Here is a 22,666-nt window from a genome sequence, read left to right on the forward strand (position 1 = left end):
ACTATTCTCACCACTTATACTACCCCTTCCATCAAAGTTCACCATCATCTGTCCCTAATTATTGCAAACAGTCCCCTTCAGGTCCCCCCCTACCTGTGATCTCACCCTCTTAACAGTCTATATATTATTTTTCAGCTTCTGTTCCCTTAATAGACTTTTACAAGATATTGACTATAGTTTCCTGTGCTTTAGAGTAGATCCTTGTTAACTTTCTATTTTATATACAGTACTGTGTATATGTTAGGGCTTCCTGGGTGGCTCATCAGTAAAGAATCAGCCTGCAATCCTCCTGCAATGCATGTCAATCCCAAACTCCTAATTGACACACCCCAAATAGAAATTCTTAAATTGACCTTTGAATGGCTTCAGGATTTACACTGCCACATCCAAAGTACAAAAGATGATCACTCTCCTATGGCACTGTTAACTGCACTATCAGTCTTTTTTATATCTATAAATAAGGTATAAAAATGCCATCTCCCTAACAAATTTAATAGAGTTAATTTGTACTTCTCTTAACATGAGCTTATGAACCAATTCAGTCTACTCAAAAGATTATCTGCATTTGCTTTTCTGTGAGCTCTCAGGTCTTTGATCACTTCTCTATTGAGTTTCTAGTCTTTTGCTACTGACATTTTGTTTTGTTGCAATATCTTAGTTCCCTGAACAGGAACTGAACCCATGTCCCTTGAAGGGGAACTGTGTCCAATCTTAACCACTGGAGTTCCAGGGAAGTCCCCTGCTTACTAACGTTTAAGAGCTCTTTATACATGAAGAAATTAATACCTTTCCTAACTATGGATTTTAAGTAGCTTTTCCTGCTGTGCCATTGGTCTTATGATGCTGTTTATGTTATTTGCTAGCCAACATTATAGGTAATTTCCACCCAAGAATCAAGATAAGCACTGACCTGCATAATCACCATTCTTTCTTGTTCATCAGTCTGTATGATTTTAGCTGCCTGAAGTTTCTCCTTCAATGTGCCCAACATCTCCTGGAATAACTTCTGCAGAGAAGTATATCACAGTAATTGCTTTACAACAGCTAGAGTCCTAACCTTAGACAACTTAAAGGCCAATAGCCCTGACTACACATGGAAGGTCTACGTATGGTACTTATCTAGTATTCCGTTGACCAACATCAGCTAAGGGAATGGACTTGAAGGATCGGAATACCTGTTCCCCAAACAAATACGGTAATTACTGAAAAGAGGAGGCAGCCAGAACAGCAGGGTGGTCTGGGATCCGTATGAAGCTTACCCTGTAGTTCTCGGCCGCCTCTGGCACTTCATTCACCACCACAGGACTCCCATGCCCCTGGGGCGGGAGGCTCTGGTCACAAACCGCCATTCGGTCAGCACTGCGGGACAGCTGCGGTGGCTGCGGGCGTGCCTCACGGCGGACACCTCCTGGGATGTCTTGCTCTAACTGGGAGCGGGGCCTTTTGGACATCCTGGAAGGTGGCCCCCGCTGGAGACGCTCAGGCTGTTTCTAAGGCGGAATACACCTCCCCGCACGCCGAACCGAGTGTTCCAGGGCAGACGCACTCGTCAGCCTCCATCCTCCGCAGTCAAGGGTCCTGGACTCTGGATCCAGCAAACCTCTGCAGCCACGAGCCTGAGGAACGAGACACGATGAATTACACTAGTGGTCGAGTTCTCCGAGAATTTCAAGTTATTGAAAATAATTAGCAAGTGACAAAACAGCAAAGTACTTCCCAGTAAGTCATTTTAAAAAAAGAAGAAAAATGATCCTCAAAGGAAAGCTGTGGCAAAGAGCAGGAAAGGAGCTTCCGGGACTAAGAGCAGACAGAGCCTAGCCTCAGGCACTCAGGTCGCAAGCCGAAGGAATCCCTCACTCACCCAGTTGCTTGCAGAGATCCTGAAAGTGAAGGCCTCTTGGGGCGGCTCCCTAAACCAGACGGAGGGGAGGCAGAGTGTCGCCGCGTTCCAAGGAGGCGCTCCCTTTCAGGTCTCGCTCTGAGGTGCGCATGCCTGAAAGGAGCGCCCTCTGGGGCTCCACAAGTGCGCATGCGCCTGACTGAGGCGCCATTTTTGTGCCTGAAGGGTAAGGCGTCTCTCGAGAGACTTGGCTGTTGAAGGATGTTTGCTGAAAAAAAATAAAGAAAAGAAAGTGTAGTCGCTCAGTTGTCTCCGACTCTTTGCGACCCCATGGATTGTAACCTACGAGGTTCCTCTGTCCATGGGATTCTCCAGACAAGAATACTGGAGTGGGTTGTCATTTCCTTCTTCAGGGGATCGTCCCCTCCAGGAGAAACATCTCCTCCAGGGATCGAACCCCGGGTGGCCTGCATTGCGGGGCTTTACCGTCTGAGCCACGAGGAAAGCCACAAACCCTCAAATAAATAAACCTTTCAAAAATATTGAAGGGAAATTGCACATATTTATACGTACATTTGGGATTTGGCCGTGGCGAGTGGTAAAGAACCTGCACACGGATGCAGGAAATGTAAGAGACATCGGTTAGATCCCTGGGTCAGGAACATTCCCTGGAGAAGGCCATGGCAACCCACTCAAGTTATTCTTGTTTGGAGAATTCCGTGGACAGAGCAGCCTGGCGGGCTACAGTCCATGGGGTCGCAGAGTCAGACATAACTGAAGAAGCGCCTTAGCGCAGCACAGCACAAATGCACATATATGGGCTTGCGGGGTGGCTCAGTGGTAAACAATCCGTCTGCATTGCAGGAGACACAGGTCCCATCCCTAGGTGAGGAAGACCCCCCTAGAGAAGGAAATGACAATCGGCTCCAGTATTCTTGTCTGGGAAAGTCCCTGGACAGAGGAAGCTGGCAGAGGTAGGGGACTGAGCTACTAAACAACAAAGTATGTGCATAAATACATGTAGGTAATACATATATAAACATGCACATATGTGCATATATACAAATATATTTTAAGAAAACAGAACAAGTGATCTATAATTCGTGCATCGCTATTTCCAGACAATTCTGATAACGTTTGAGCAACAATTCCACCTTTTCACTAGATATATTTTAATTATATTCTTAAAATGTATTACCTACTGAATTTGGAAATCTTTCCCAGTGAGGAATCGCCTTAGTTTCCTTGTCTAACCCCATCTGTAGCCATTGTCGATGACACTGTAACACCAGATATTAATTTCTCAAAATTCTCTAATTTACCTTTGCCCATTCTGTCTCATTAGCCAGCTATTTTTAACAACATCTCTTGCAAAGAATCAGCTTGAAAGAAAACAGAACTCCGAGACTTGCATTTCTGGATTCATTAGCTTCTCTTTGCCTCTCATGCTTGCAGTTCCACCCAAACTTGACCATCTACTGTGGAGCCCTATACCAAGGTCACAGGTGTGAAGCCCTGTACCAAGATCACAGGATAAAAATCTTTGGAACTGACCAAGCCCCATAGCAACTGTTGCCATGAGCCTCCAGATCTAAACCGGCCAGGTTCCTCACACCTAATGACACCATTCTAGTAGGAATTTTCTGTCTTGAGGCTATGGACATTGGCTGCAAGCCTGCCAAAGTGTTCGGCTCTCTCTTGAACCAACCCACTGTTCTAACACTGTTTTGTCTCTCTCTCTCTAATAAACTTTATTCTCTTCTCATTCTGCCTGATGTCTGGAAATTCTTTTCCAGCCCACAAACGGACCATGACATCACCTAGGCCTTTCACTCTTTTTTAATTTTTAAGGTACTTGAAACAATAAAAATTCTGAAGCTGTTATTCTTATATATTCAATATATGAAGACATTGTTATTTTGCTAGGGTACATGCTAAAGCAGCAGACTTGATTTGCCTTTTCACAGTGTTGACATTTGCACTGATAGTAGATAAAATTGCTGGTGTCCTACCATCAAGGAAGTAGCACCAAACAGGACCACAGGCATTTATTGTATTTTTAAAATCTCTACCTATTTGTAGACTCCCAGTTTAAAAAAAAAATTTAAAAACCTGTTTTACTTAAAAACATTCATATTTCTTGATGCTGTGGTAGAATATTACATCTCAACATTGAGCACAGAATTTAGGGACTTCCCTGTCAACCCTGTGGTTAAAACTCTGCACTTCAAATTCATTCGGGGAACACAAGTTCGATCCCTGGTCAGGGATCTATGATCTCACATGCTGAGCCATGCTGCTTAAAAAAAAAAAAAGAAAAAAAAAGTATAGGATTTAGCATACCAGATGACAGGATAGAAATGTGTAAAACATTTATGTTGCATATGGAAAAACAATGGTTGTCTCACAACAATGCATTTTTTCTGATTGAGTTGCAAGCCATACTAGTGCTATTTTTTTTCATAGGTCATTTTTAGTAGAAAGAACAAGTGAGATAGACTGTGGTTATCCGCATGTAGTGATTTGGAAAGACATTTTCTCAAACACTGTCATCTCAAGGAAACTAAGTGTATTAGCTCCCAGTGATAAAATCTGAGCTTTTAAGCAAAAACAAGAGTTTTAGAAAACTCGTATCTCCTATTCTAAGCTTGACAGCTTCCCGATACTTGGTCTTTTCTGATGAAATTAGCAGAGATATTAACAACTGATTGTTTTTGCTATTGTAATATTAAATGTGTCAACATTTGGAAAACCTGCAAATTCAGTGAACCATTTAAAACATGCTTGCTCCTTGGAAGAAAAGGTATGACAAACCTAGCCAGTGTATTAAAAACCAGAGGTGTTACTTTGCCGACAAAGGTCTGTATAGTCAAAGCAATGGTTTTTCTAGCAGTCTTGTATGGATGTGAGAGTGAGTGCCGAAGAATTGATGCTTTTGAACTGTGGTGTTGGAGAAAACGCCTGAGAGTCCTTTGGACTGCAAGGAGATCAAACTAGTCAATCGTAAATGAAATCAGTCCTGAATATTCATTGGAAGGACTGATGCTGAAGCTGAAGCTCCAATACTTTGGCCACCTGATGTGAAGAAATGACTGATGGAAAAGACCCTGATGCTGGGAAAGTTAGAAGGCAGGAAGAGAAGGGGACAACAGAGGATGAGATAGCTGAATGGCATCACCAACTCAATGGACGTGAGTTTGAGCAAAATCTCAGAGATGGTGAAGGACAGGGAAGCCTGGTGTGGTACAGTCCATGGGGTCACAAAGAGTCAGACACAACTGAGTGACTGAACAAGTTATTTTCTAAAAGCTCAATGCATGAAGTTACAGGATTATGAAAGGGTAAAATGGATTCAAAATATAAAATCAGTGAACTTTAGTGTTACCTAGGACACAGCATTCATTAATATGATTTAAAAACAAACAATTATCTGAAAAGGTATAGAATGATTTCCCCTTTTCCAACTATGCCCTAGTGTGAGGAGAGATTTACTTCATGGACTCCAACTAAAATAATATTGCTATGGATAGAATGCTAGAATAGATATAAATCAAAAATTAAAGAGATATGCAAATTTTAAAAACCATGCCACTTGTCTTGAGGAGCTGTTCAGAAAAGGTTCTTCATAAAATTGTTATGTTTATTTTTCATATTTCTGTGAACCATGTTTAAACCTTTCAGCTATTTTTTACCTGACAGGTTTTTGGTCTTTATTTCTTAATTTTAAGATATACATTGAATAGACTATCCCCTTATTATACAAATTGCAAATATTTACCCTCTACTTATCATCTGGATTTGAATTTACTCCAGTTATTTTTTACTGGATCCTTTCAAATCCTTGTAGCTTCTCTTGTCTTGCCTCCCTGAACATATCCTAGACTGAAAAACCAAAACAGAACACTGATCCATTACAAAAGTGAAGGCATTTAGAAAGTCAGTGGTTACTCCTGGCTTTATCTTGAGCTCTCAGCAGTCAACATAGCTGGCCAGGAATGGTTTCCTCTCTTTGCAATCAAGATCCTGTAAATGACTTAATTTGCCTATTTCTCAGCATTCTTTTTTTTTTTTTTTTGGCTTTGAATCCTCTTGAACCTCTAAATTTTCACAGGCTTCAAGGGTCAGTGTTGGTCCCCTCCCTTCTAGTTCTAATATCTCCCTAGGTAATCCACGTTTATTTCCAAACGTTTGTTTAATCATCTACCTAGACCCGGCACTCCCAACTCATCTGCAATTCAATGTCTAATAAGCACCCCACATTAACATACCTGTAACACTTTTGGATTTTAGTCAATAATGTCTTCCCTTCTGCCAACTCCCTGGTGGCTCAGATGTTAAAGAATTTGCCAGCAAATGCACAGATGTCCCTTTGATCCCTGGGTCAGGAAGATCCCCTGGAGGAGGAAATGGCAACCCATTCCAGTATTCTTAAGTCAGACCCCAAACTCACTTAAAAATTTCATTTGGAAGCACCACGTAAGCCACCATCAATTCCTCACCTCTATTAGTTCATACTCAATCCTGCCCTACTCCTATCTCCAAATCCTCAGCACAACGGCCAGAATACTATCTTTTTGGAGGTAAGGGCTTTTTTTTAAAAAAAACAACAATAACAACAACCAAAAAAATAATAAAAAAAAATAAAAACAACAATAACAACTTTTTATTTTACATTGAAATATATATTGAAATCTTAATCAAGTTTCTGTGTTTTGTTTTGTTTTTTAATTTGGCTGTGTGGCTTGTAGTTCTCCAACCAGGGATTGAACTGGCATCCTCAGCAGTGGAAATCTCAGAGTCCTACCACTGGAGGGAATTCCCTGTAATCATTTCTAATAACTTCCCAGGGCACTTAGGATAAAATCCAAAGGCTAACCCAGTTCTAGATGATCTGGCCTCCTGCCCAGAGAACCTGATGGATAGAGAAGACTGATGGGCTACAGTCCTTGGGGTCACTGAGCAGCTAACACCTTCGCTTTTTCTTTCAGCCCTCTTTCCTCCCTACGGTTCTCAGCTCAAATATCACTTCCTCTGAGAGTCCTTTCTCAAACTACGCAGCTTGAAATATCTTCCCACTATTTATAATCATATTCTCTGTATCTATTTTATCTAACACTGAGTAAATATTTTAAATCAAACCAGCACAAAGAGAAATCAGTGAAGGACAGAGAATAGAGATTAAATATTTGTACAGAAGCCAAGTGAAAGCAAAGTAGGAGATCATGAGTACATTATCTGTGCACCAAATTCATACCTATTCTTGTTTTTCCTATCTTTATTTATTGCCCTGGATTTTCCACCTATCCTTTTATACCACTGCATTGTATATATGTTTTTAAAGCTTCCCTAAATACTAAAATCAAGCTTAGGTATTTAAAGAAAACCATGATTAAGAAAACTTCCCTGGTGACTCAGAGGGTGAAGAATCCATTTGCAATGTGGGAAGCCTCGGTTCGATCCCTGGGTTGGGAAGATCCCCTGGAGAAAGGAATGGCTACCCACGACAGTATTCTTGTCTGGAGAATCCCCATGGACAGAGGAGCCTGGCAGGCTACAGTCCATGGGCTCCCAGAGAGTCCGACACGACTGAGCGACTGAGCACACACATAATTAAGGAAACTATCTTCAGAGAAAAGCTTCCCTTTCTTTGTAATCCTGAGTATTTCCTTTTGGGGAAAGAGAGAGAAAAATGGAAACCCAGGAACTTTGATCTACTCAGCTACTCCGTCAGTCCCTCCCTCTCATCATCAGGTAGGAAACCCATGACATTTCACGTTCTATCCATAAAATAAATCTAGGCCAGTGGTTATCAAACTTCAGTGAACACAAAAATCATCCCAGCTCATTCAAATAGATTTCTGGGCCCCACCCTAACAGTCTTCTTGGGGTAGATCTGAGGTGGAGCCCTAATTTGCATTTTAATGAGTTCCTAGAAAATGCCCCAAGAGTCAGGGACCTTCTTCAGGCATTTCAGTCTCTGTGGCTGGGTGAATATTTTATTCTTTGCTATACCTCCAAGGTCTTCCCTTGTGCCTCAGCTTGTAAAGAATCTGCCTGCAATGCAGGAGACCAGGGTTCAATCCGAGGGTTGGGAAGATCCACTGGAGAAGGAAATGGCAACCCACTCCAGTATTCTTGCCTAGAGAATCCCATGGACAGAGGAGCCTGGCGGGCTACAGTCCATGGGGTCGCAAGAGTTGGACACGATTTAAGTAACTACACCACCATCAAGGTCTAATTAAGGGGCTACTATCTGGTAGGCACTATGTAAGTGTTTTTGTTCGTGGTTTATTTTTGTTCTTCATGAACATCATGTATACAGTGACAATTTCACAGGAAGAAATTCTTCTACAAGCTTTACCTGAGGCTCATTCGGTGCTTTCCTTAGCCATCCCATTTTATCTTAAACCATTGAATAGTTTTATTAGAGGACAATGCCCGAGTTCATTGTTTGCTGAAAGTAGTGATCATTGCTTTATTTGTAGGTAGAAAAGAGAGAAATAGCTGCACGACTAAGGAATGTGTTCTAGAATGGGAGGTCAGGGGAAATCTCAGATATCTCTAGTTGACCTCACTGGAGGGCTTCCCAAGGTGGAGCTAGAACCCGCCTGCCAACGCAGGAAACATAAGAGACTCCGGTTCAGTCCCTAGGTTGGGAAGATCCCCTGGAGAAGGAAATGGCAACCCACTAGAGTATTCTCTCTTGGAGAGTAACCCTGGACAGAGGAGCCTGGCGGTCTACAGTCCGTGTATCTGTCTAGCTTGCTAAGTCGCTCTACCTCGTCAGACTCTGCGACCCATGGACTAGTAGCCTACCAGGCTCTCAAAGAGCCAGGCAGAGAAGTGACTCATCATGACCTCAGCGGAAGGAAAATCTGCACAACTCCCTAAGTTTTACAATTCTGTCTCTGGAAAGTTTGTGTTTTTTAAATTTAATTTAAACATTTTGTATCAATCAGTGTGCTGCTGATCAAACATCAGCGCCTGGTTTTTTTGTTGTGGTGGTTTTAAAACTACTGGACAAAAAAAAAAAAAAAAAAAAAAAAACCTACTGGACAAGGGAGCAGGCTGGGGACTGGAGGCAGAGACCGAAGGGGAGAAGGCTCCACTTCGCCCCGGAATCCCCTTCGCCTAAACCCACCGAGATTTTTGCTCTCAACCCAGACTCCCGCGGCCCAGCTACCGACGTGGGGGTGGGACGGATGGTTGCTGCTTCTTGAAAAATGCCCCCAACTCTCACCCTGACACCCCCTTGCTATTGCCCAGGGGGGGAACTCTTTGCTCGGACTCCTCGGATCCCTAAACTCGGAGGAGGTGAGGGGCATTGGGAATAGCGAGAGGTTCGCTCTAAAACCCGGAAGGCCCTGGCGGGGCACTCCCCCGGTTTTCCAATGTGTTGCAAACCTAAGAGCTTTTCTTGCTTGCTTTTTTTTTGGGGGGGGGGAGTGTAACACCCTTCCTCCCCTTTTCTCTCCCCCCCCCCCCCCCCCCCCCGCTTTAGCTCCAGGGTTGCAAAAGCAAAGAGCAAAAAAAAAAAAGTAAAAATAAAACTACTGGACAGGACAATGAAAAAATTCTTCTCTTTGCTATCTGATCTTCCAAAACCTAGTTCCACCCTATGGAATCTTAGGTATACATCCTTTCTCTTTATCTCAAACGACACTCCCCACCCAAACCCTCTTCTCCTTCAAATCAATCGCATTCTTTCCTGTGTATCCCTCCCTCCTCAGCCTCCATCTCTTTCCTTTTTCTACTCAGTCCTCATTTTTCTTTTAAAATTTGATGCAGCCAAATTATGTGAATATTTTATCAATTATTTGGTCATTTGTTCTTATTGTCCTGAACTTTTATAATTTATATGATTTTATTCTGAGAGAGGAAAACATAACCTTTGAATTAAAAGGTAAAACATCAAGCGAAATTCTCATGTCTTGGAGGAATATAATGTCTATCTTAAAACTCTAAGAGAGAAAGTGAAGTTGCTCAGTCATGTCCAGCTCTTTGTGACCCCGAGGACTACAGGCTACCAGGCTCCCCCATCCATGGGATTTCCCAGGCAAGAATACTGGAGTGGGTTGCCATTTCATCCTCCAGGGGATCTTCCTGAGTCAGGGATTGAACCTGGGTCTCCCACATTTTAGGCAGATGCTTTACCATCTGAGCCACCAGGGAATTCTAGACTCTAAGTGAATAGCAAATTATTCTGGAAGACCACATGTTTTAACTAAGATAATTCTAGAAAGTGCTATGCAACACAATGTGTTAAGCTCTTTTTATATCTATATATTTCCCACAATCCTGTGAGAAACACTTTGTCAGTACGTTTTACAGCTGATAAATCTGATCAGTAAAGAGTCAGCCTGGAGTGTAGGAGAACTGGTTCAATCCCTGGGTCAGGAAGATCCCCTGCAGAAGGAAATGGCAGTCCACTCCAGTATTCTTGCCTAGGAAATCATGTGGATAGAGGAGCCTGGGGTCACGAAGAGTCAAACACAGCTTAGAGACTACACCACCACCTCCACCACTCCCCACAGTCCTGTGAGAAGCATTTTATCAATGCATTTTATGGCTGATAAAGCTAATGATTTTGAGGTTGAGTAAGTGACCCAGAGCACTCAGTACAGAAAATTATAGATAGCGGATTTGTATCACAACAAAGCTTCACAACATTTCCTTACTTCTAGCAACTAAAAATTTTTGCCAACTTATAAAAGAAAATGCCTCAAATTTAAATTAAAACTAATCACAAAGTACTTTCATAGGCCCCTGATAGTATAACCAATATCTTTAAGTATTTCAATCATTTCACTTAAAAATCCACTTCCCCGGCCCCCACCCACCTTCCTAAGAGGCCCAGTGGTAAAGAAGCCACCTGCCAAAGCAGGACACTCTGGTTCGATCCCTGGTCTGGGAAGATCCACATGCTGCAGAGCAACTAAGCCCATGTGTCACAACTACTGAACCAGTGCTCTGGAGCCCAGGAACCACAACTACTGAACCAGTTTGCCACAGCTACGGAAACCCACATGACCTAGAACCCACGCTCAGCAATGACAGAAGCCACCACAATGAGAAGCCCTTGCACTGCAATTGGACAGTAGCCCCCACTCGCCACAACTAGATAAAAGCCTGTGCAGCGAAAAAGACCCAGCACAGTCATAAATAAATAAAATTATCTTTTAAAAAAGAAAAATCTCCCCTAAGCATTAAATTATTGGGATAAATTAGTTTTATCAAAATAGTAAACCCGGGTTCAGTTCAGTCACTCAATTGTGTCCGACTCTTTGCGACCCCATAGACTGCAGCATGCCAGGCTTCCCTGTCCATCCCCAACTCCCAGAGCCTGTTCAAACTCATGTCCATGAAGTCGGTGACGCCAACCAACCATCTCATCCTCTGTCATCCCCTTTTCCTCCTGCCTTCAAACTTTCCTAGCATCAGGGTCTTTTCCAATGAGTCAGTTCTTCACATCAGGAGGCCAAAGTATTGGAGCTTCAGCTTCAACTTCAGTCCTTCCAATGAATATTCAGGACTGATTTCCTTTAGGATTGACTGATTGGATCTCCTTGCAGTCCAAGGGACTCTCAAGAGTCTTCTCCAATACCTCAGTTCAAAAGAATCAATTCACCGCTCAGTTTCCTTTCTAGTACAACTCTCACATCCATAAATCCTTATGTATACATAAACCCATACAGTAAACCTGGAGTTTTTATATATTACAGTGCGTTGTATATATTTGGTGCCTGCTAAGTTGCTTCAGTCATGTCTGACTCTTTGCAACTCTATGGACTATAGCCCACTGGGCTCTTTTGTCCATGGGATTTTCCAGGCAAGATTATGGAATGGGTTACTGTGCCCTTCTCCAGGGGATCTTCCCGACCCAAGGATCAAACCCACATCTCTTGAGTCTCCTGCCTTGGCAGGTGGGTTCTTTACCACTAGCACCACATGGGAAGCCCAGTATATTTGGGTCTCTACCTAAATTCACAAATCTTAAATCAGAGTCTCAGTTGTATATTTTTGATTACAGTTATGTGGCCATTACCATAAGCTATGAACTCCTAAACCTTAGGGATGACACTGAGTAGACGTTTATGTGTTTAATACCAAAACGTTAAAAGAGTGTAGTTATGATTGGTTAAAAGGTTAACCAACTAGGAGATAATGTGCTTCTTGGTTAAGTGAGTTTATATTTTACTGGAAACTTCCTCTGGGTTTGAGTGCTGGGGCTGCATGTATCTAGGGTATTTATCAAGCAAACTGACGTCCTACCTTGATTTTAGTCAATCCTTTCCCACGTGATTATTTTGCAGTTCCTTTTTACCCTTCACAGAGTGACATAATGACCAGATATATCTGCCAGAATGATGACTAGGATCTTTTCAGAGACCCTGATAGGGTTTTGAACTTTATTGACTGTGTTTGCAGCCCTATCGCGTCCAATTCCTAAAACTGAACACAGTTTGCCTCCCCTCTCAGCAACATATACACATAATTAAAGGTTTTTACATGATTTTTCTCCTTGACTCAATAAATAGAGTTATCTCTTCTGAGGAAGGGGCTCTCTTGTGAGACTCTAATGTTTTATACAGAAAATCCGGGATTTCCTGGATCTCATTCAGAAAAGGAGAGCTTGCTATTAAATCCTCTTGGAGGTTGTTATGCTAGATCTATATAATAGAAGTCATAGCACAAACTCAGGCATGAGTTCTAAAGTGAAAATTAATTACTCCTTGTCAAAATGGGTCTTTTTTTTTTTTTAGAAAACTTTTATTTTTGTGAAATGGTATACATACACTTAAGAATTATGAAAATGTACAGCTCAGTGATCTATCAAAAAATGGATATCCATATGACCATACCTCAAAACAATGTTATTATAGAACATTATCAACCCCTCAAATGCCACCCTCAGCCTCACCTAGTCACTGTTCATTCCTCCCCACAATGATAACAACTGTTGTCACTTGCATTTTTTTTTTTTAATAAATATGCATGCTTGAAATAGAATTTTTACAGCAAAACAAAAATGAGGTCTTTGGGGCTCCCAAATCTCCATATTTGACAGGTCGGGGATAGCAAAATGATTTCAATCTGTATGATTTTGAAAATCCAAGGTATTTAAAGAGGAAAGAATGATGAGAATGAATGCCTGAAATTTTGAAAGACAATTTTACCTTGAAATCTTTCGTCTTCTCACTGGTAAGCACCATGAGGTTTGTGTTCCTGAGACATAAAACAGATCTCACAAAAGAGCATCTGATCTCTCACACAGAACCTCTTCAGTTTTTCTTGGTAGATCTCACATATGCTAGTCTTTAAATCCATCATGTGAGGATTTTGCTATCTCAGCCATCATCCTCAGCTGCAGGTTACACCTTGGATCACTTATCTTGTACATTTATTTTATTTTTTTACTAAAAAAATTTGAATATGCCATGCAGTGTGCAGGATCTTAGTTCCCTGACCAGGGATCAAACCTGTGTCTCTACAATAGAAGGGCAAAGTCTTAACCCCTGGGCCTCCAGAGAAGTCCCTTACCTGCAAATTTCTTTATACTTAAAGCAGGTGCTGTAATCAGAGATTCCTTTCCAATTTCATAAGAGGCAATTACAACAAGACTTGTGTCCACATTAAACTGCAAGTGGTTTCTTCAAATTGTGTAAGCAGATAGAACAAGTCACCTCTTCAAGGAGATCTGGTAGATCCAAGGCAGCCAGTGGCCTTTTTAGGAAGGCAGAGAGGGGTTAAGAAGAAAGAAATCTCACTTTAACCTGGTATTTTGCAAGATCAGAGATTTGTCTCAAAGTCAGCTCACAATCACATTCTTATCTTCTCATTTAACGCTGTCTTTTGTCCCCACTTTTTTTCACATTTTAAAATTGAAATATACTGATGTACAATAGAAGTTGAAGTGAAAGTGAAAGTTAGTCGCCCAATTGTGTCCAACTCTTTGCGGCCCCATGAACTGTAGCCCACCAGGCTCCTCCGTCCATGGAATTCTCCAGGCAAGAATACTGGAGTGCGTTGCCATTCCCTTCTCCAGGGGATCTTTCTGACCCAGGGGTCGAATCTGGGTCTCCTGCATTGCAGGCAGATTCTTTACCAACTGAGCTACTAGGGAAGCCCCACAATATAAGTTACAGGTGTACAATGTAAGAATTCATGACTTTTAAAGGTTATACTCCATTTATAGTTATTATAAAATATTGGCTTTAATCGCCATTCTTTCCCCATTAAGTTGTGTGGGACTTCAATTCCTCTACCCAGAATGTTCTTCTCACAACGTTATTCTCCATTCACATTCCTGCTGGAAACTCTTGTTTCTGAGACAAGGAGGAAGACATATGATTTTGGTAAAAGGCAGGGTGAAAACATGACTGAGGAACCAGTCTGCATTGCAGTGGAACCCAGTCTTAGGGGGTAGTTTTTTCCCCACTAAAGTCCTGCTTCTCAAGTTTCATTGCTTATTAGAGTCTTCTGGAGAGCTCTAACAATTGTGATGCCTAAAGCTGTGGCTTCCAAACTTTACAATTCATCCAAGTCAAGAGATCTTCTTAAAACAGATTGCTAGGCTCCACCCCAGAGGTTTTGATTCAGTAAGTCTGAGGTGGGGCTCAAGAAATTATATTTTCAACAAGTTCAACATGATGTTGAGAAGTACTGTGCCAGTTAGGGCACTGTTGTTGTTCAATTGCTAAGTCATGTCTGACTCTTTGTGACCCTCTTCTCTTTTTGCCTTCAATTTTTCCCAGCATCAGGGTCTCTGCTAATGAGTTGGCTCTTCGCATCTGGTGGCCAAAGTATTGGAGCTTCAGCTTCAAGTATCAGTCCTTCCAATGAATATTCAGGGTTGATTTCCTTTAGGATTGACTGGTTGGATCTCTTTGCAGTCCAAGGGACTCTCAAGAGTCTTCTCCAGCACCACAATTGGAAAGCATCAGTTCTTCATTGCTCAGCCTTCTTTATGGTTCAACTCTCACATCCATGCATGACGGCCGGAAAAACTATATAGGTTGACTGAATGAACCTTTGTCGGTAAAGTGATGTCTCTGGTTTTTAATACACTGTCTAGGTTCGCCATAACTTTCCTTCCAAGGAGCAAACATCTTTTAATTTTATGACTAAACCAAGTCAAGCAGAACCTCTGGAGGTAATCCAAGGGCTACATGTTTTCTGTAACTCACCAGGTGAATATATACAATTAAGTTTGAGAAAGACAACTCTAATAAGAGACCAAGAAACATTTTGGAGCATCCAGACGGTGGCATGTATGAAACCTCAATGACCTAGCCTAACCTGTGACCATGAACCATGCTTTGTGTCCCTAGCTGCTTTGCCAGGAAAGATTCGATCTTTTGGGGATACCCTTCCCTAAGTATTTCTAAAAGTCATTTTTTGTTTGTTTTTTAACCTTCCCTTTAACAGCTCCTTAAGGGTGCTTAGCACTTAGTTCTTATACTTTCAGCAATTTTCGTCAAGCACACGTAAACACAGTACCTGATTATTGTCATGAATTGCTATAATTCATGAATTCCTATAATTCATGAATTCCCAGCTATGTCTGAGACCTCCAACTCTAGGATTCTCCCAGCCATAATTCATGCCCTAACCCAACAGGTATTTTCTTTGATCTTTGCACCTCAGTATCCAAGAAAGGGCAAGGGTGGTGAAGAAAAGTGTCACTTTGTTTTTCTCAAGAGATACCACTTGCTCTCTTAAGCTGTGTCACAAACTCTCTTAAGAAACTTAACCTCTGTGGCTGCGAACAATACACACGGGAAGAGCACCACCTGGCAGTATCTAGCGCCAGTTACCGTTGGATAGTTGGAAGGGGAGACACCCCATTGACCTTCAGAACTTGATTTGACTGGATCTTTGCACAACCACAGTTGTAAACTCCTTGAGTTTAAAGTTTGTGGTTCATTCAATCCTGTGGAAATGGCAGTACAACTCTGTGGGTAGTAGCATGGACTCTGGAGTAAGGCAACTGGGACGCCCTGGTGGTGCAGAGGTCAGGAATCCACCTTGGGTTCGACCCCTACGTTGGGAAGATCCCCTGGAGAAGGAAATGGCAACACACTCCAGTATTCTTGCCTGGGAAACCCCATGGACAGAGGGCAAGTGTTGGACACAACTTAGGGACTAAATGACCACCACCACCACCAGTTTTGTGTTGTTGTTTTTTTTTATTTTTTATTTTTTCAGTGGGCTTTGTCATACATTGATATGAATCAACCATAGAGTTACACGTATTTCCCATCCCGATCCCCCCTCCCACCTCCCTCTCCACCCGACTCCTCAGGGTCCTCCCAGTGCACCAGGCCCGAGCACTTGCCTCATGCATCCCACCTGGGCTGGTGATCTGTTTCACCCTAGATAATATACATGCTGTTCTTTCAAAACATCCCACCCTCACCTTCTCCCACAGAGTTCAGAAGTCTGTTCTGTACTTCTGTGTCTTTTTTTCTGTTTTGCATATAGGGTTATCGTTACCATCTTTCTAAATTCCGTATATATGTGTTAGTATACTGTAATGTTCTTTATCTTTCTGGCTTACTTCGCTCTGTATAATGGGCTCCAGTTTCATCCATCTCATTAGAACTGATTCAAATGAATTCTTTTTAATGGCTGAGTAATATTCCATGGTGTGTATGTACCACAGCTTCCTTATCCGTTCGTCTGCTGATGGGCATCTAGGTTGCTTCCATGTCCTGGCTATTATAAACAGTGCTGCGATGAACATTGGGGTGCACGTGTCTCTTTCAGATCTGGATTCCTCAGTGTGTATGCCCAGAAGTGGGATTGCTGGGTCATATGGCAGTTCTATTTCCAGTTTTTTAAGGAATCTCCACACTGTTTTCCATAGTGGCTGTACTAGTTTGCATTCCCACCAACAGTGTAAGAGGGTTCCCTTTTCTCCACACCCTCTCCAGCATTTATTGCTTGTAGACTTTTGGATAGCAACCATCCTGACTGGCGTGTAATGGTACCTCATTGTGGTTTTGATTTGCATTTCTCCGATAATGAGTGATGTTGAGCATCTTTTCATGTGTTTGTTAGCCATCTGTATGTCTTCTTTGGAGAAATGTCTGTTTAGTTCTTTGGCCCATTTTTTTGACTGGGTCATTTATTTTTCTGGAATTGAGCTTCAGGAGTTGCTTGTATATTTTTGAGATTAATCCTTTGTCTGTTTCCTCATTTGCTATTATTTTCTCCCAATCTAAGGGCTGTCTTTTCACCTTACTTATAGTTTCCTTTGTTGTGCAAAAGCTTTTAAGTTTCACTAGGTCCCATTTGTTTATTTTTGCTTTTATTTTCAATATTCTGGGAGGTGGGTCATAGAAGATCTTGCTGTGATTTATGTCAGAGAGTGTTTTGCCTATGTTCTCCTCTAGGAGTTTTATAGTTTCTGGTCTTATATTTAGATCTTTAATCCATTTTGAGTTTATTTTTGTGTATGGTGTTAGAAAGTGTTCTAGTTTCATTCTTTTACAAGTGGTTGACCAGTTTTTCCAGCACCACTTGTTAAAGAAGTTGTCTTTTTTCCATTGTATATCCTTGCCTCCTTTGTCAAAGATAAGGTGTCCATAGGTTCGTGGATTTATCTCTGGGCTTTCTATTCTGTTCCACTGATCTATATTTCTGTCTTTGCACCACCACCACTTTTGAAAGAATGACATAGCCCAAGGACACAGCATAAACTGATTAGATTCAAATGGGACCAAGATGGCAGACAAGACTAGACCTCAGTCCTCAATCACCAAGTGAAATGACACACCCAGAGATTCTCTGACAGTTCCAGGCACTGTTAAAAGACCAAGGAGTGGGTGGTGGCCCAAATCCTGGAAATCTCCACCCCTTCCCCAAAATAGTTGGAAAAATCCTCCAACTCATTAGCATATGAAATTACCCAGCCTATAAAAACTAACCACACCAAATTTCACAGTGCATTCACCCTCTGCGATGGCCCACACTCTGCCTGTAGAGTGTGTTTCCCTCTGTATCTGAATAAATCTACCTCTTACCTATCACTTTGTCTGTCACTGAATTCTTTCTGCAATGAGACATTAAGAACCTGAGCTTCATTAGGTCCTGAGACTAGGTACTGTGGTTTTGGCTGGATTCAAGTCCCAGCCACATGGGTTCAAGTCACAAGAGGGTTTTGGCTGGGTTTGAGACCCAAACTGAAGTAAACGGTTTCAGTTGTGTCTGACTCTTTGCAACCCCCATGGACTGTAGCCCACCAGGTTCCTCTGTTCATGGAATTCTCCAGGCAAGAACACTGGAGTGGGTTGCCATTCCCTTTTCCAGGGGATTTTCCCGACCCAGGAATCAAACCCCAGTATCCCACATTACAGGCAGATAGTTTTACTGTCTGAGCCACTAGGGAAGCCCCATTGTGGAAGAGTGGAATTTCACCCCTGGTTTGGGAACTATGATCCCGCAAGCTGTACATGTGGCCACAAAAAAAAAAAAAAAAAAAAATGGATAGAGAGAGAATGGTGTTTGGCAAAGAGCCAGAGTTCTCATTTTATACTAGCTACTCTCATGCTTTTCCCCCCTAAAGATAACTGTTTTTTGGTGTGAGAATCTTAGGAATAAATGTTAATAATTCCTTGAGAAAAGCAGACCTTCCCATTAAAAAGATGAGGAAGCAACATATACGCACAAAAGCATCTGTTTCCTTACCTATAAAGCACATGTCTACGTGAGATAATTATTTTTCTAATTTACTGGGTATAGTACACCTGGGACATAAAGATATTTAACAATTCCTGGGATTAAGTGATAGGCATCTCCTAAACAGTGTCACATGATAAAAGCAAGACACAAAACCAGTGACCTTGGGGAAGGAGGTGGAAGGGATATACAAGAGGGAGCGGACATACGTACAACTATGGCTGATTCATTGATGTTTGGCAGAAACCAACACAATACTGTAAAGCAATTATCCTTCAATTAAAAATAAATAAGTTAAAAAAAAACTAGTTACCTTTGCATTATTTTTTTCAATCTAGCATTATCCTTTACCAATATTAAAGCCTGTTTGCATGGTACTCAAAATTGTTTATCTGTAATAATCTCAAATCCCATCCTCTCCATTAAAAAAGGGGAAAGAGAGGGGATATATATGTATATTTGTGGCTGATTCATGTTGTTGTACAGCAGAAATAGACACATAATTATAAAGCAATTATCGTCCAATGAAAAATGAATTTTAAAAAATAATTAAAAAAAAAGACTAGAACTGAAAAAACAAATAAAATGGAGAGAAAAGTTAAACTATAACTCCTTTTTCTTAATAGTCAATCCTAAATTTAGACCATGTCTTTTTATTCTTATTTTTCACTATTTGTTCGAACTGCTTTTTAAAAAAGTTTCCTGCTCAGGCTTCCTAACTCAGATATTTTTCTTCTTTTCCTTGGCTTCCCTTTTTATCTCTTTAGAAGATAAAGTACATAAAGCATCCAGCATGAAGCCCTGAACAAGTACATTTTCAACAGTCGACTTTTCTTAACGTAAAGGGATGAACAAATAAAGGGTTTAGTCTCCAGAAAAACAAACAAAACACCTCACCCTAAATTCTCACATAAGACACATAAATTGTCAGAGGTCTGGAAGCCAACTGTCAGCCACCGACCTTGGCAACTCAGCAGGAGCCACTGGCTGACAACTTTGAACACTAGCTCCCTCCCCTCTGATCTGCCCACCAGGTGTAGTGGGCAGAAACAACAGGCTACCTAGAAAGAATAACAAAGGTGAATATTTACAAGCCTAACTGAATCTTTTAACATGTCTTAGATAAAAAGAATGTTACAATCTAGATTTTTTGTTATGATAATACTTTGACCCCCTGTCAAATCATTTATTTTATTCTTCAAATATCCCCACAGCTTTCTCACTTCTAAATAGTAGCTTATTCCTTTATTTGAAATGTGCTTAAGCCGTTAGTTTAAAGGTCCAGGTCAAATGAAGTTTTCCCTGGTTTTCCATCAGGAAGGAAATATTTCTTCTATAAAAATGGCAAAGCAGTCAAGAAATTTAAATTCTACCACTCTTTTTTTTTTTTTTTTAAGGCTCTTCTATATGCCTTACAAGGTCTTCCGGGATCAGGGACTGAATCTTCAACGTTGGCAGTGAAAGCATGGAGTCCTAACCACTGGACCACCTGGGAACTCTTAGGCCTCACTGTGTCTTTAAGGTTCCTCTTTTTGTGTGTTCCACCCCTAGCTGCAGGTCGGTGATAGTTGTGACTGCGGACCTCTTGGGTCACCTCTTGGTCACCTCTGTAGGAGGAGACAGGCTAGAGAAGAAGCTGTTTGAATTCTTAATCTCAGAAAACTTGTCTGGCTGTACAGGGCCCAGAGGGCTGGTATAAGGAGTACTGGGAAGGCTGGCCCACTCTATAAACTTCATCTTGAATTAAATCTAATCAATGTGTTCAGGCAGAAGGTAAAGAAGTCTGCTTTCCCAATAATGAGTGTGTAACCATTGATTGCAGATGCTTATCACAAGATCACAGCATAGTGAGAGCTCTCTAATTTCCTTCTGAAAGCCACTTGAGCCATACTCATTTCACTGACATAGCTGGAAATTTTTACCCACTCACAAGACAGTAAGTGGGACTTCCCTAGCAGTCCAGTGGTTAAGACCCAGCACTGCCAATGCAGGTAGCTTGGGTTCGATCACTGGTCTGGGAACTAAGATTCCACGTGCTACAAGGCACGCCAATATAAATAAAAATTATTTTTTAAAAGAAGACAATAAGCAAGATGCCGCATAGTGTAGACAGAAGAGAATGACAGGCAGGAGGGAGACCCAGCTTCCTAGCCCAGGCTTGACTCCTACACTAAGTATTCAGGGAACTAACACAATTTATTATTATCAGTTTCTTCATCATCTTTAGAAGGTGGTTGGACTGTATGACCTCTTGGCTTCCAGTTAGACAGAAGACTGTGATTCTACAACAATATGGTTCCCCTACCTATTCATCTGAAACTTATTTACAGAGAAACTGAGTCCTTGCTATGAGCAAAAGTTTCTTTTAGTCAGTGATGAATAAGATATGGTTATTGTGTTGTTACGGAAGGGGTTTATTTGGAAGAGGGAAGAGGGAAGTGGGATGGAACAGATCAGTGTGAGTCAACTAAGAACACTAGAGTCCCCTCATTCCAAATGGAATATGGGCTCTGAGATGAAGGACTTACTCTAATGACTCTGGTCAATGTGAGACTCCTGAGTTTGTGTGGGAAATTAACACATTGACTGTATGCAGTAACTCGTTAATCCTTTTTCCAGAGATGGCAATTCATGGCAGTGTAGTTTTTGTTTCATGTGTGTGTGTGTGTGTGTGTTTGCAACACCCTTACTCAAGACTAATTTCTAACAATATTTTGAAGCTGTGCCCCTAATTTCTAGCCTATAAGAAATCTGAACAGTAGAGATTTCATGACCCCAAACTTTGGTATAACTCTTTGCTCTGGTGCTTCTTTTTTCTAGCATAAATTCTCCCTCCAGTCATTCCCATGTGACGTATGATTAAAACATTAATGACTTTAGAAAAATGAGTTTTGACTAGGAGGATGGAAGGCGGAGGCAGAATCATTTCAGGCTTGAAAACATCTTTTGACAAAAGTTCAGGATAAGGAAACATTCAACATCTTGTTAGAGATGAGTGGGAAAGAAGAATCAGTTGGGAGCATGAATGTCAGAAAGAAATTATTAGGATAACACGAGTAACAGAGAACCAGGAAAGGTTGCCAAGTCGGAGAGTGAGAGGAGAAAAATAGAAATAAAGTATGATGAACATGATGGGAGTATAGAGCTGGTTAGACTCTGAGGAAGAGCTTTTAAGATTCCACTTCCTGGCATGCAGGGAGTGGAGGATGTGCCATGACAAGACCTGACTCCTGAACATATGACAGCAAATGTATAGGATTCGGCACTAATTTCAGAGGTGGTTGTACACAGTCTGCAAACAAAACATTTAGTTTTTTTCATCAGTATAAAAATAGCATCTACATACTTAATTTCTGTTCAGTAAGAAGTGATAAGGTTTAAGAAGGCCTAGTTTAAAATTTTTCAAAGGGTGAAAAGAAATGGGCAAAATTATGTTTACCCTGAAATACAATTTCTTTCCATCCACTCCACAGTGTCATGGCTCCCTGTGGCAACTTCCAACAACAAAGACGTTCTCGGCGCTTTCTGTGGTGGCAGAGAGGTAAGTATCGTGGTCTGTAGGGCAGAGAAATACATATATCTCTAGTAATCCATTGTACATCAAAAGTCAGGGAATCTTCAGTGGAATTAGTCTCATTTGGGGGAATGAATAAAATTAAATCAAAGGACACAGTACCTGATAAAGGAAAAAAAGAGCAGGTAGGCTTTGCTCAAAGAAAGAAAAGGCCCTAATGAGAGAAGGAACGTATTCTATAGTTTTCTTCCTTCCCTATCTCAGCTAGATTCCATTAGTGGAAAGATTTGGATGAGACTCCAATTCAGATATTATCAGAGATCATTATAATTTAAATCTCTGTACTGGTTTATACCGAATTACCCAACCCTCCAACCTAAAACCAATGCATCTCAATGGTTTGGTGGTACTATTTATACACAGTAACCAACTCTTGAAATGACAACTCTTAGGAGCAAGTATCCTCAGAATCCAGCATATGGCTTGCATGATGAGATTCCTTAAAAGTTTGTGGTTGATGATGAACTCAGCATACAGGAGTTCCATATTAAGTCATAATTGGCTTTATGTCAATGGGTGAAATCAGTCACAGAGGAGAGTAAGAATTTTGTGTAATAACAACACAGCAA

General features: G+C 41.3%; 1 protein-coding gene across 1 annotated transcript in view; it reads right to left on the reverse strand.

Moving 5' to 3' along the window:
- Positions 1-1,451, reverse strand: part of TRIML2 (tripartite motif family like 2) — a 27,904-nt gene extending 26,453 nt beyond the window's left edge. Inside the window, exons 1-2 of the mRNA XM_065946533.1 lie at positions 1,260-1,451; positions 911-1,006 (exon numbers count right to left, since the gene is read on the reverse strand). Of these exons, the coding sequence (XP_065802605.1) occupies positions 911-1,006; positions 1,260-1,451 (288 nt within the window). The remainder of the gene's footprint in view (positions 1-910; positions 1,007-1,259) is intronic.
- Positions 1,452-22,666: the final 21,215 nt, after the last annotated feature.

This window comes from Muntiacus reevesi, chromosome 10 (assembly GCF_963930625.1).
Source record: "Muntiacus reevesi chromosome 10, mMunRee1.1, whole genome shotgun sequence".
Taxonomy (NCBI): Eukaryota; Metazoa; Chordata; class Mammalia; order Artiodactyla; family Cervidae; genus Muntiacus; species Muntiacus reevesi.